The sequence below is a fragment of the Ovis canadensis genome, chromosome 21 (assembly GCF_042477335.2).
Source record: "Ovis canadensis isolate MfBH-ARS-UI-01 breed Bighorn chromosome 21, ARS-UI_OviCan_v2, whole genome shotgun sequence".
Taxonomy (NCBI): Eukaryota; Metazoa; Chordata; class Mammalia; order Artiodactyla; family Bovidae; genus Ovis; species Ovis canadensis.
Genome location: NC_091265.1, coordinates 56,226,848 through 56,239,981, shown reverse-complemented (window position 1 = coordinate 56,239,981; position 13,134 = coordinate 56,226,848). Strand labels below are relative to the sequence as shown.

At 56.0% G+C, this 13,134-nt stretch overlaps 1 protein-coding gene across 2 annotated transcripts; it reads right to left on the bottom strand.

The window, feature by feature from the left end:
- Positions 1-1,404: 1,404 nt before the first annotated feature.
- Positions 1,405-13,129, bottom strand: TKFC (triokinase and FMN cyclase). 2 transcript variants are annotated; one of them, XM_069565203.1, is made up of 19 exons: positions 13,017-13,129; positions 11,541-11,656; positions 9,443-9,632; positions 8,385-8,495; positions 8,129-8,310; positions 6,766-6,844; positions 6,396-6,485; positions 5,752-5,786; positions 5,591-5,675; positions 5,415-5,504; positions 4,659-4,775; positions 4,217-4,336; positions 3,918-4,055; positions 2,871-2,977; positions 2,664-2,767; positions 2,514-2,547; positions 2,318-2,407; positions 1,796-1,949; positions 1,405-1,669 (listed from the first exon to the last, which is right to left on the bottom strand). In XM_069565203.1, exons 2-19 carry the CDS (start codon positions 11,541-11,543, stop codon positions 1,551-1,553), a joined length of 1,848 nt encoding a protein of 615 aa, XP_069421304.1. In that variant the 5' UTR covers positions 11,544-11,656; positions 13,017-13,129; the 3' UTR covers positions 1,405-1,550. The 2 variants fall into 2 exon arrangements, with proteins under 2 accessions (XP_069421304.1, XP_069421305.1); XM_069565204.1 differs by having other exon boundaries at positions 12,805-13,123.
- Positions 13,130-13,134: the final 5 nt, after the last annotated feature.

The following is a 13,134-nucleotide window of genomic DNA, read 5'->3' as shown; positions in this document are numbered from 1 at the left end:
ACTGTGACGTGAGCTTGGGCCATTTGCAGAAGCCATGGGCTAGTTCTGACCCTCAGACTTGGGGAGGGACAAACCCAAAGACACCAAAGGTCCACATGACTCTTTTCCTGCAATTGCACGTGATTCTGGGATCCTGAACTTGTCCTTAAAAGTAAACAGCCTTTGAGGATTTGGTTATCTTACCAGGAAGGAGCTGTTTCCTCTTTCATTTTCTGGAACACAAGACTCAAAGAGGCTTAAGTGATTTGCCTGAGGTCACCCAGCGAGGCAGTGGCAGAGTTGGGATCCACAGGCCAGGTGTCTGAGGCCAGAGTTTCCTTCCCAGCTGCTGGGCATGTGTACCTGTGCCCACCAATCACTGTGCCTATGACCGGCGACCCGTGGTGTGTCTGATGGGTGGGGGACCCTGGGCAGAGAAGGGGAAGCCAAGGTGTTGAAGCCTGCAGTCGTTTGGGCAAAATAAGTGGTCCCAGTGTGAAGAGCTGGGACCACCTAGTGGTGGAGCAGAGGACTTGGAAGGAGCTGGATGCAGACATGGGATGCTAGCAACCCCCAATGAGCATCTGGATGGTCTCTGGCCCTTTATCTTCACTGGTTCCTTTGAATCCTCTGTGTGCCTATGGGGCTTCCTGGTGGTTCAGCAGAAAGAATCCGCCTGCAGTTCAGGAGACGCAGGTTCGATCCCTGGGTTGGGGAGATACTCCTGGAGGAGAGCATGGCAACCCACTCCAGTACTGCTGACTGGAAAATCCCATGGACAGAGGAGCCTGGTGGGCTATAGTCCGTGGGGTTGCAAGAGGTTGGACACGAAGTGACTCAGCACACGTGCCTATGAGGTGGGTACCAGTCTTGGTTTTAGATTCTAAGAGGCTAAATAGGCCTGAGTTTATGTGTAGCTAGTTTGAAACAGGACCAGGATTCAAGGTCATGTCAGTGTCTAAGTCACACCAATGGCTTTAACTGTGCCCCCGTGCCAAGCAGGGGTCAGGGGTGCGCTGTGTCTCCCCACCAGGCACCATGCTGATCCCACAGGCCCTCCTGCTGCCCCCCTGGGGCTGTCTGTGATGGCTCTGGAGACATGGGGCCAACCTAACCATGGTTTCTATTCTGCTGATCCTTAAAAGAGTCTGGTCATTTGTTTTCCTTTTGGTGACACACCTGCCCATTTGATTTCTGAAGAATCTGTGAGTTCTTTTAGTCTAGAGCTGAGAAAAGCACACCCGTCTGGGGTGGTGTGTGCACCGGAAGGACAGACTGCGGGTCCCAGTGGAGCTGGCCCACCTGCACAGAACCTGCCTTCGGGCCTCAGGTGGGAGGAGATGGGGGCTGAGCTCTGAGCCTCAGGGCATCAGTGGGCCCACTTGTTCACACGCTTGGATGAAGGTCCTTCAGAGGAAGCACAGCTTTTCTGCTTCAGTGTGGTTTATTGGCTGGCTTTTCCACACTGGCTCAGTTCGTGTGCAGAAGACCTTTCACGGGGAGTCTCAAAACCAAATTAGCATCACCAGTTAAAGGCTGTGTTGCCACCCAGGGAAAAGCCTTATTAAAGCTCAGAACTGACTGGAGGCAGAGCCCGGTGACCCTAGGACTGAAGAGGGAGAATGCATTGACACCCACTCTGGGCCTGCAGGTGCTGCAGTGGAAGATCTGTAGGCTGGCTGAGGAGATCCTGTTGAATGCAGAAGACAGGTCTTGAGAGCCAGAGGGAGGGGAGGACGGCAGAAGGCAGAAGTGACAGTGGCTGCTGGGGAAAGCAGTGAGAGAGGCCCTGAGGTCCATGGAGGCCTTCACACACCCTGACTCTGCAAGACCTCCAAGATGGCACGCAGAATGGCCGCGGCTGCCACCGCCCCGGGGTCTGGCTGATCCAGGCGCGCGGAGCTGATGTAACTGGCTCTTCCAGCTCCAGCTTCCATGTTCTTGGTGGCCTTGGCTGCGGCTTCTGCACTCTGAGGGGTGGGGGTGTGGGAGCAGGTTCAAAGAGGAGCCATCAGGCTTCCTTCCTGCCATGGACCCTGGGGTCCCAGCTTTGCTAGGACCCTCTGCACAGTCACCAGGGTGGAGAGGTCACTGCCCACCCACCACTAGCAGGGACAAGGGGACACCATTTGCTGAGGGCCTGCTATGTACCAGACATATTGCTGGGACCCTATGTATCTCTCTAGTCCCCAGCCACCCTCTGAGATAGGTATTCTCCATTTTCAGAGGAGGAAAGCGAAGTACAGAAAGGATATGAACTTGTTCAAGGTTGCACGGAGATGGGAGCCTGGTGGTTCTGAGTCTGTCTCCCTGGGTGGTTGGGCCCAGTCTCACTCACCTTGACAGCCTTGGTCAGAATCTGGAGCAGATTGGCCCCTGGGCTCCTCCAGGCTTGGAGCTCCTGTCCTGCTGCCCACAGAGAATCCAGCTGGACAGGGGGAGGGAAGAGAGGGGCTGAGGCTAGGCCCTGACACTATGACTGGCATTCAGGGCTTCTACGCTCAAAAGGGGGAAGGCCTGGGCCAGATACACACCATAGTCCTATCACCTGGGGCAGCCTTTCCGTACCTGGCAGGGAAGAGAACTAGTGAGGCTCACCACAGGCTATCGCCACTCTGGGGGTGGGTGACATCAACCACCACCCCCAGCCCACTCCCGGTCTGGGGCGCTGGGCCCTGGCTCACTTCTGCATGGCCGCCAGGCCAGCATCCATGGCAGCAGACCAGGCTGGGAGGTCAGTCTTGGCCTTGAGTGGCTGGGCCGCTGCAGTCAGGAACAGGCCGTAGAGCTGGGGAGGACCAGGATGCTGAGCACGGTGTTGGCCTGGTGCCTTGGCCAACACAGAACCCCTCTGTGTCAGCCTTCCGCCCCTGGGGGCTGTTGGCACTCACCGCCCCTGAGGAGCCTCCCATCTTCTCCAGTAGCAGGAAGGACAATTTGGACAGTAGCTGGGCAGGGCTGGCTGGGGGTGGGCCCTCCTTTAGCCACCCCTGAATAGCTGTAGGCAGATAGAGATGGCAAGGAATTCAGAGACCTTCCCTCCTGTCTGCCTGGACCTCAACCAAGTACCCAGGGCTCACTGCCAGGCAGGAGGAATGGGCGCTAGGAGAGGCTGAGGGAAGCAACATGAAGAGACTCCCCGGGCCCCTCTCTGTCCTGCTGCATCTGGAGAGGGGCGGGGACAGGTCACCGATGGCGACCTTGGTGGTCACTGAGCAGGCGATGATGCTTCCTCGCTTTCCTCTTTTTTTGTCTTTTACTGATTTACCTTGTTAATGGTCTTTCTTTCCTACCAGAACATAAGCCACAAGGGCAGTGATTTTAATGTTTTTCCAGCTATTGTATCCATAGAGTTGAGGGCAGCACCTGACCCATGGTGAGCACTAAGTATATTTTTCTTGATTGAACAAGATAATCGCTGGATAATTCAGAACTTTTGCCTCGTCTGGGTAAGCTGAGAAAGAGTAAGGGCATGAGTTTCCCTTTAGGATAATCTAAAGTTATTATTTGGGCTTCCCTTGTGGTTGGCTCAGCTAGTAAAGAATCCACCTGCAGTGTTGGAGACCTCAGTTCAATCTCTGGGAAAGGGAAAGCCTACCCACTGCAGTATTCTGGACTGGAGAATTCCATGGACTATATAGTCCATAGGGTCGCAAAGAGTCAGACATGACTGAGTGACTTTCAAAGTTATTATTTACTGTGAAGATTTTATTCTGTGACAACTTTCCTACATTTGCAGTGCTAGAAGTATCTCTTTATGAAAACAGGTGAAAAGCACGCTAAGTTTGTGACGACCTCTTTTGGCAAAATAATAGTTGCCAGCCCCATGTGAGTACTCCAAATGCTTTTGAAATCATTCTGACTCATGAAATGCTGCCATCTCCACATGAGTGTGCCGTACCACCCGTCTCCTGCCCCAGGGGGGTCCTGGCACCAACCTCTGGCTGCACGGCTGTGGGTGGAGCCACAGTCCCCATCACCGGCAGCGCGGTCCAGGGCGTTCAGATGCTCCTCCAGGCCCAGGAGGGTAGTGCACACCCGCTCCAGCACAAGTACCGTCTGCTTCGAGGCTGCACCTGCAAAGGGAGGACAGCAGGAGAGAGGCTCTTCTCACAGCTGAATGTGACCAGAGTGCAGGTGCAGGCGCCAGGGCTCCTGCACGCCCCACTGCACACACTGCAGCCGTTAGGCCTCAGGCCGAATGCCTGGGCCACCTCCCCAAGAACATGGCCCCTACCTGCTGCAGCAGTGGAGTCAGGGGCTGCCAGGGGCTCCGTGGGGGCGGCCCGGCTCTGCTTCCGCCCAGTCACCCAGACCTTGGCCACGTTGGGCCAGGCCGAGGCAGTGGTTTCAGCATCTGGGGACAGCAGGATGACTCTTCTTAGAGACGGGTCGGCTGGCCGGGGATCAAGTAGGGCCTGGACTCCCCACCTGGTGGCCTGGTTCCCTCCACCGCAGTAAGTGGTAATGAGTGCTGACTGTGTACATGGGAAATGAGGGCCCCTGGGGGAGGAGCCTAATTCCAACTCCTCCAGAGTCAAGTGAGAGTTGGGGAAGGCTGGGGAAGCCAGAAAGGGCCTCTCCACAGGGTCCTAACTGTCATGGTCAGCCCTGATGGAGTTGGCTCCTTCCAGCTCCAGGGAGCCCTGGTTTGACTGACCCCAGCTTTCAGGTCTCACCTATCAGTTTCAGGAGGGGCTCATCCACCAGCAGGAGGGTGACAGAAATGCCAGGCATCTCCAGAGCTGACATGAAGGTGCCCACTAGGGCACGGGCAATCTTCACCCCACGGCCCTCTGCAGTACCAGAGCATGAGAGTGTGAGGAAGGGAAGTGCTTCTGGGCAGTTTCCCCCAGAGCATCAGAGAAAGAAACAGAGTAAGAGAAAAACAAGGACTTTGGGAGCTGGGGCCCTGAGGTCAGCAGGGAGCCGGTCAGATTTCCTCAAGGCTTCCTTTAAAGATACCCTGAATGATCATATACCCTGGAGGCGTCCCTTCTATGCGGGCAGATGAGTAACGACAGGTCTCAGTTACTGGGTTCTTCTTACCAGGTTCCATGTCCTTGCTAAGTGTGTTAAATCTCATATGGCTACCCACTCCAGTATTCTTGCCTGGGAAACCCCATGGACAGAGGAGGCCATGAGGTTGCAAAAATGTCGGACAAACTGAGCGACTAAACAACAACAATCCTCATGACAACCCTTTAAGGCAGCTACTATTACCACCCTCTTTTTACAGACCAGGCAACAGGCTCAAGACTCCTGGCAAGTAGGTGGCAGACGGCCATCTAAGTCGGGCTCTTCTGATTGCACAGCCTGTGCTCTGGACCATCACTGCAAGGCTCCATCTCAGGTGCCTTTCTTACATCCAGCTTCAAAGGGCGGGCAGGAGGAAGCTCGGGGGTCAGGAGGTCCGATTCCAGTGTGGGGCTCACCCAGAGAGCGGACGGTGGCGTCAGCTATGATGCCCAGTTCCAGAAATGACAGGCCACCCAGGTTGTTGACCATCAGCACTACTGAGGAGCCTGTGGGTGGACACGACACCCAGGTGACTCTGGGCCCCATTTCCAGGGGGGAGGCAAGGTAGGCAGACAGTGTGACAGTCCCTCACCGGGCTGCACAGGCACGTGGGACGCGTTGGAGGAGCTCGTCATGTGGTCCAGCATGAGCTCCACGATCTCGTCGGCAGGCGCCATCTGTCACGGGGAGCCGGGAGTGAGCTGTGTCGGGGGCCCTGGTCTCGGGCTAGCCTGTGCTGGGGAGGCCACCTACCTTTATCCGGCGCACGCCAGCCTCCCCATGGATCCCTGTGGACAGACACAAGCACTGCTGACCCGCTTGGAGCCTGGGGATTCGCGCAGCTTATTCTGCTCCAGCATTTTCTAAGTGGTCCACACTAGGCTAGGCATGTGTATCTGGGGAGTGTGGGGTTGGGGGACATAAAATAGTGAAACGTACACAGTCTCTGCTCTCTGCGAGCTACGGCTTGGTGGTGCAGAGAGCCAGAGTTTTACTTAACTTCCAACTAGGGAAGTAGCCTAACTAGAGGCAGTCAGAGTCCACATGAGGCCTCTGCCCGTAACTCTGGAAGCACAGGGGAGGAAGAGGGGAAGTTCTGTAGCTGGGGTGGCCCCAGAACTGCCCTTGAAAGAAGGGCTGCATCTTGGCAGGGTCGTGGGTACCAGAGAATGGTGGGAACACGGGCAAGGAGGTGCACGGGACACGAAGCCCTGGGTGCGGAGGGCAATGGCTGGTAGAAATCAGGCAGGTTGGGCCAGAGCGGCCTCATGGGCCCAATTAAAAAACCTCAGAGCCCCTAGGCAACGGCTCCATGTGAGCACACAGGACCCAGTAGATGGCTCCCAGGGTAGAAAATGCTGGAAAAACCCAGGGAGCCCAAGGGGTCACAAGCTTACCCAGGCCCAGCTCCACCTCATCAGCTGAGAGCTCAAAAGTGGGTTTGGAACCAGGCACGCTGCAGGAGGACAAGCTCACTCCCAGGGTTCCTACGAGAAATGAGCTATGAAGGGGATGACTGCTCTGCTCCTCGCGTCAGGCGTCAGCTGGGCAACAGCAAGCTCGGAAGTCTCTTCACTGATACAGGCTGCCGGTCTCTTCATCTCAGTGATGGAAGAGAAGCCCTGCTCACGCATCCAAAGCTGCCGTTCCCAGGAAACCCTCCCATAGCCCCTGGGAGGCCTCCTGTGCTGCTTCGGGGAACCTGCTCCTGGTCCAAGGTGGGCCTCGACCTCCCCTGCCCTTCCCGAGCCCTGAGCTGGCACTCACCCATGGCCTTGGCGACCACGCTCACCCGATCTGTGATCTCCTCCAGTCCCACACCTGCCTCGGCCAGAGCACCCGCCACCTGTGCCCGCAGAGACAGGCCCCCAGTGGGGAAGGGGTCACTGTACCACTTGCAGGCAGAAGACAGGCTGGGGCTGAGCTTCTAGCTGGAAACAGGGAACCTCTTCATCTTGCCGCATCAACCTGGCCCGCCGTATTCAGGGCAACTACCAGGACTCTTAAGAATCCCAGAGCCAGAGGAACTTTACAAATGGAGAAATGGACCCAGAGAGGGGAGGTGGCTTGTCCAATGTCACACAGCCAGTTGGTGGCCAGTTTCCCAACTCTTGGTCCAGAGTCCTTTCTCCATGACATATGTATTGTGGCTCACTTTGGCCACCCACCCACTTCTTGCCAAGCATCTAGTATGTGCTGAAAAGGGGAAAAGGTGTCTAAATCATAGTCCCTACCTTGGAGGAACTTGGTCTGGGGAGGGGTTGGAGAAACAGACAGCACAGACTGAACGTTTCATGTGAGGTGATGAATCTGATGATGGAGTTCACGGTAGTGGTTATGGGAACGCTGAAGGCAGGGGGTCCTAGCCTGCTTGGCGTGGTGAGAGGGCAAGCCTTCCAGAAGGATAGACAGCAGGTGCGGGTCTCTACAGAATAGCAGGAGTTAGCCAGGCTAAAGGGGGGTTGGACAGTGGAAGGATTTTCAAGGCCAAAGATTCAGCATCAGCAAAGCCCCAAAGGTGAGCCACAGCCCAGTAGTACAGGGCACCGGTGTTCATGGAGGATGAGGAGACCATAGGAACAATGGGAGAGGAGCTTGAAAGCCAGGTAGGAGGGGCAAGAGCGTGGTGGGCACCTGACCGGAAAGCCTGTGCTGACCCTAGGAACCCTGGGTATGCTTTCTGTAGCTGAACAGCCTGGTCAGAGACACACTGTTAAAAGACACCTCTGGGGTGGTACGGGGAAGAGATTGGGGCAGGGGCGGGAAGGAAGCAGGCAGGGGAGCCAGGTGAGAAGGCAGCGGCAGCCACCTGGGTGCAAGCAGGCAAGACCAAAGCAAGGCTAAGACAGGAAGGGCAGGGCTTGGAGGAGGAGGTATGTTTGGAGGCCCTGGGGAGTAGGGCCACAGGATGGGATGATGGAAGGTCGGGTAGGGGGAGGGCAAGGAAGGGGCTGGGAGGATGAAAGCCTGTACCTGGGCTGAGCTAGTTATGGGGATGGGGGTGCCTTCCTGGATCAGGGAGCACGGGGGAAGCAGTGGCTTCCTGGGGGGCGGGACAGATGACTGGAAAGGTCTGGCGCTGGGTGCAGCCTGGAAACCAAGGGCTAGGGTCCCAGGAGGGGACCCTCACCTTGTGTATGAGCACTGTGCCACAGAGCCCACGCCGGCCTGCCTTCTTCAGGACGGTGAAGGCACTGTCGTCCCCGACGACCACCATCTCCACAGGGATGCCCTCCGCCTGGGCCTGCTCCCGGGCCAGGCCAAAGTTGAGCCGGTCCCCGGTGTAGTTCTTCACGATAAGGAGGGTCCCCACTGCGGGAATAGCCAGCAGGGCCCCATCAGAGCCTGCCCTCCCCACAGCAGCCCCTCCTACAGGCCAGGCTTACCTGTGCCTGCCTGGGCCACGGCCCTGATAGCCGCCAGGATGCTGCCCACTGCCGGGGAGGTGAACACAGCTCCTGCAATGACCCCCGTCAGCATCCCCTTCCCTATGAAACCTGTGATGGAGAGAGGTGGGGAGAGGATGCTGGGTGGGGACCTGAGCCTGCAGGCCCTGGGGCTCAGGGCTTCATGCCCTGGTGAGCCCTACTGTGTGCCTCCTGCAGAAGAGCACCTGGGTCACGCTCCACAGATCTTTCATCTCCTTGGAGAGGTCTTCCCCAGCCTCCCAACTGAACAGTCACTCACTCCATCCCTAGCTATTCACTGCTCCTTTATCCTGCTCTCCTGCCCTCCCTACCTCACTTACAAGCTCTGAAATGATCTCTTTGTGTGTTTACCTGGTTTCTGTCTCCCCAGAGGAGAACAGAAGCTCCATGAGGGCAGGTACCTCGTTTGTCTGGGTCACTTTTGCGCCCCTGGTGGCCAGGCAGTGCCAAGCACAGGTGCTCAGGAATGTTTGAATGGATGGATGAATTCGCCAGAGAGGCAGGAAAGATACAGAGGATACAAAAGCCTGGTCCCTATTCCTCCTCATCCCCCACCTCCATCCCTGAGCTCTCAGTGAAAGTCCACATGCCTGGCACTAAACAGGAAACAATCCAGGACAGTCCACTTTGAATGTGAAAATTCAGGCTGGGAATTCAGAAGAGGGATACTGCTCTAGGCTGGAAGAGTCAGGAAGGCTTCGAGGAGGAGGAGATGGCAGGTCAGCTGGGCCTGGCAGGCAGGGAGGATTTGTGAAATCACTGACACTCAGAGCTGGAAAGGCCTGAGAGATCATTTGGCCCAACCTTGTGCTTTTACAGACGTAGAGACTGAGGCACAGCGAGGCCAGGCCCGGCTCCAGATCACAGCTCAAGGGAGCGGGGAGCCAGAGCCAACACCAGGCTTCCAACTCTCAGCCAGGCTCCATCCTGAACCTCCTAATGGCACCAAAGATCTCCCAGCAGCCCCCGTCCACTCTGCCCAGTGCCCACCCCCTACCTCTGCTCAGGGTGCTCACCAGCATGGGCAGGCTCATGGCCAGAGCCCCCACCCGACAGTAGGGCCACGCGGCCCTTGAGACTGTCCAGATCAGAACGGAGAGCCACGCGGTGGCCCTGCAGGAGCTGTAGGCTGGGGTTGCAGGCCACCAGGCCGGCAAGAGCGTCGTCGGCACAGCCTGCCACTGAATTCACTAGCTTCTTGGAGGTCTGTGGGAGAGAAGCAGGAGGAGGTTCTGGGTGTAGCTGGCAGGGACAACCCCCTGTCCTGCCCAGCCACACTGCTGTGACTAACACCCCTGGCCCATACCTGCCCAGGAACTCCAGGGAACAGTGGTTCCTTGAATTAGGCATCATTTTATGTGGTGGATGTTTCTATGACTTCATAATTTGTGACATTTTCTTCAGTGCCTAACCTGTGGCTTGAATTTATCCTGAAGAACGGCTTTGATACAGAGAAAATGGGGGGACTGGAGTCCTCAGTACACAAAAATAACTGGGGCTCAACAGCCTTTTGTCAAAGGAGGAGAAGCCCCAGGTTGGGGCTCCTGTTCCGGGGTGGGGGCCAGACAGGTCCCACACCCATCTGCTTCCTCAGCAAAACAGGGATTTAATGAACTACAGGGTATGCCCCCTATACAGTAAAAACTGAATAAAAGGGAGCTAGTCCCTTCTACTGCCAGCTCTGAAAAGCTGGAGCTGGCTGAAAGAGCTCCATGTGGCTCATGCCTTTGTCCCGAACAGTGAAACTGGTGCCCAATTAGGATCAGAGAGGGCCGGGCTGCCAGCGCCCCCTGGTGGCCTGAGAGCAGCCTGCAGCTGAGCCTTCTCCAAGTCCGGCGGAACTTGGTTCTTTCAGGCAAACTCTGGCCTTTTCTGGGTCGAGGGTGGGCCAGGGCAGTGAGCCAGACCTCATTCTAGATCTGATTCTAAGCGTTTTCAAGCACATCTCATTCAACCTTCCAACAACCCTATGGAGTAAAATTAGCCCAGTGAGGAAACAGGCAGAATTATATGACTTTGCCCAAGGTCACAAAGCCAGCAAGTGTCCAGGTCAGCCTGGCTTCAAAGCTAGTTCCATTTTGGCTTTATCATGCTGCTTTCCCCAGGGGCTGAAGGGAGGCTGAGAGTGGCAGACGTTCTGCCCGAGTGAAGGCATGGGCTTGTGGCTCCCAGAGCCTGCCAGGGACTAGAATATGTGCAATGAAGTTGAGAGTGGGTCTGAATTCCAAGCCCAACCTCCAACGCCACCACCCTCTGAGAATGGATCCCCTTGCCATCCCTGACAGTCCGCCCTGCCTGGGATTTGCAACCATTCCCAAACCAGAGCCAGTGGAGAGGTCAGGGGCCAGTGCCATCTGTGGCTCCCAGTGGCCTGAGGGGATGGAAGAAGAAAGGAAAGTTGCCTCCCACAGGCAAATGTGGGACCCCTGGATCCTGGTCTGTTTAACACCCCATCGACTAATCTGCAGATGAAGAAAAAGGCTCAGAGAGGTCATGTTTCGGTAAAATGTCACACAGCTGGTTAGTAGTAGGCTGAAACTTGAACCCAGGTCTGCCCAGGCATGAGTTTGAGCACAATCCGTGACACAGTGAAGGGCAGGGAAGCCTGGTGTGTTGCAGTTTGTGGGGTCACAAAGAGTTGGACACAACTAAGAGATTTCACAACAACTGCCCAGGGCTGTTCTGCTTCAGATCAGTCCTAGAATGAGGTTTGGGCATGCCGAGGGGCATATTGAGCCTCCTGCACTGTAGATCCCACAAGCCCACACACGCCCAAGGCTCAGGAAGACACAACAGGTCCTTCCTTTGGACTCCTGTGTCTGGTAGTGTCTATTACAGAGTAGGTAGCTGTTAATGTTCTAAACGCATGACCCAGACCAGGGCCATGTGGGCCTTGGAGGGACTCAGAGGCTGCAGCCACAGACGGGGCTGGGCCTAGCTGGGAAATGAAGGGAAGTCAGGCCTTGAGACAGAGGATAACTCTCTCTGTTAAGCTCAGGAGGCAGCAACATCTCTTGGTCAGGGAGTGAGGAACTGCAACATGCCCAGGGCTGACACACCTACTGCCCCAAGCCCACAGTGCCCTTCCTCTGCCCTGGCCCTCATGGGACTCACCATGATGGGGAGGCTCTGAAGGAAGTTTGCCTCACACGGTCTCACTGAGCTTCTGGCAGATGGGCAATCCCGTGGGTGCAATCAGGTCTGAGCACAGTGAAGATGGCAAGCAGAATCTGCAAGAGGTGGGTACAACATGAACTGCTGAAGACACTTGCAGCCTACTGGCACAGTCATGCTTCCAGCACCCTGGTAATTAGGGAGCTTCCCTAGACTTTGATCTAAGTCCAAACTCTAGAATGTGAGCTGGGGATGGAGAAGAGTTTGGGGCTGACCAAGGTTCACATTCTGCACCTGGCTGCCAGAACGCTGATAGATCCATGCTGGACACACGTCTGCCTTATGCTCAGGAGTGGTGCCCACCTTATCACCAAGGGGCAAAGTTACCCACAGAGTAACTTCATCTATTACATAGGCACACAGGCAGTGAATATGTTCCTAAAGATCTTCACAGACTTGCTCTTGTCAGTGCTGGCACCTCACCAGGAAGGAGATGGCTGAGTCTGTGGCTCTATCTTCCTCCTGGGAAACCGACCCAGCAAGCTCTGCGATGTGCCCAAGGCCATTCCAACAACAGCCAGGATTCAAACCTATGTTTAGCTTCTCTACAAATCCTGTGTTCTTTCCACTGATAAATTCAGTGCCTCCAAAGTCAAGGCTGAAAGTCCTGGGTGTGGGAAATCACATATGTAAATCACAAAGACCTTTTAGCTCCTTTTGGTTCAGCCAGGTTCAGAGGTGTCTTGAGCTCAAGGCACCTTTCTGCAATGGAAAGAATCCCCACCCGCCTCAGCACCTAGCTCTGCCTCTGATTTCCTAGGGGATTCTGGGTAAACCAATTTGCCTGAGCCTTAGCTTCCTCATTTGTAAAATGGGGGCAGCTTCCTCTACAGCCTTCTGGCAGGTGCTCCAAGCCACGTGGTTCTCCTTCTACTCCTTGCAGAGCCTGTCTGATGTGGAGTGGCTTGCAAGCTGCAGGGCCAACTGACTGCTTTCCTGGGTCACTAAGGTTCTCACCAGGGAAATTCTGGTTTCGTGTTTGAGGTCTGAGTTTGCACAGACCATGGGGGCACTAACTCTGCTGGAGAAGTGGTCTGCTGGGACCTTGAAACACAAAGTTTCAAACACAAACAAGTTCAAAGGAGAGAAGGGACAGTCTAAGTGCCTCCCCCAGACGCCCGCCAGGTGAGATGGAGTGACTGGTCATTCTAGGATCAGGCAGGGCTGGGTTTAGAGATACTGGGAAGGCTAGGGAGGTACGAACCTCGGTTCTAGTCTGGGAGGTGCACAAATTGATGTCACCTTCCTCCCCTCTCTGGGCCTCTGCAGTATCTTCTGGTTCCAAAATAGGGAACAGCCCCGAGGGCTTCTGGAGCTAAGAAGGGGATGTGGACCGGGTCTGGGGAAGGGCGAGGGGAGCGGACTACGGATGAGGTCTGCGGGTCAGCTCCGGGGAAGAAAGAGGAGTCGGCGAACCTCTGCGACCCGCTCTCGTCCGGGTCAGCCTTTCCAGTAACCGCCACCGGGACCGAAAGACTCGCGACGGGGCGCCCTCATCCGGGTACTCCAAGCTCCGGCGGTAGAGAATGGGCGG

Bases quoted from the DNA above. Each gene is read 5' to 3' on its own strand.
- TKFC (XM_069565203.1), bottom strand. The intron at 6,845-8,128 runs GTGAGGGTCCCC...CTGCGGGCACAG, and splicing joins GCACAGTGCTCATACACAAG to GTGGCGGGTGCTCTGGCCGA. The intron at 4,776-5,414 runs GTGAGCCCCACA...CTGGTACTGCAG, and splicing joins CGCCACCGTCCGCTCTCTGG to AGGGCCGTGGGGTGAAGATT.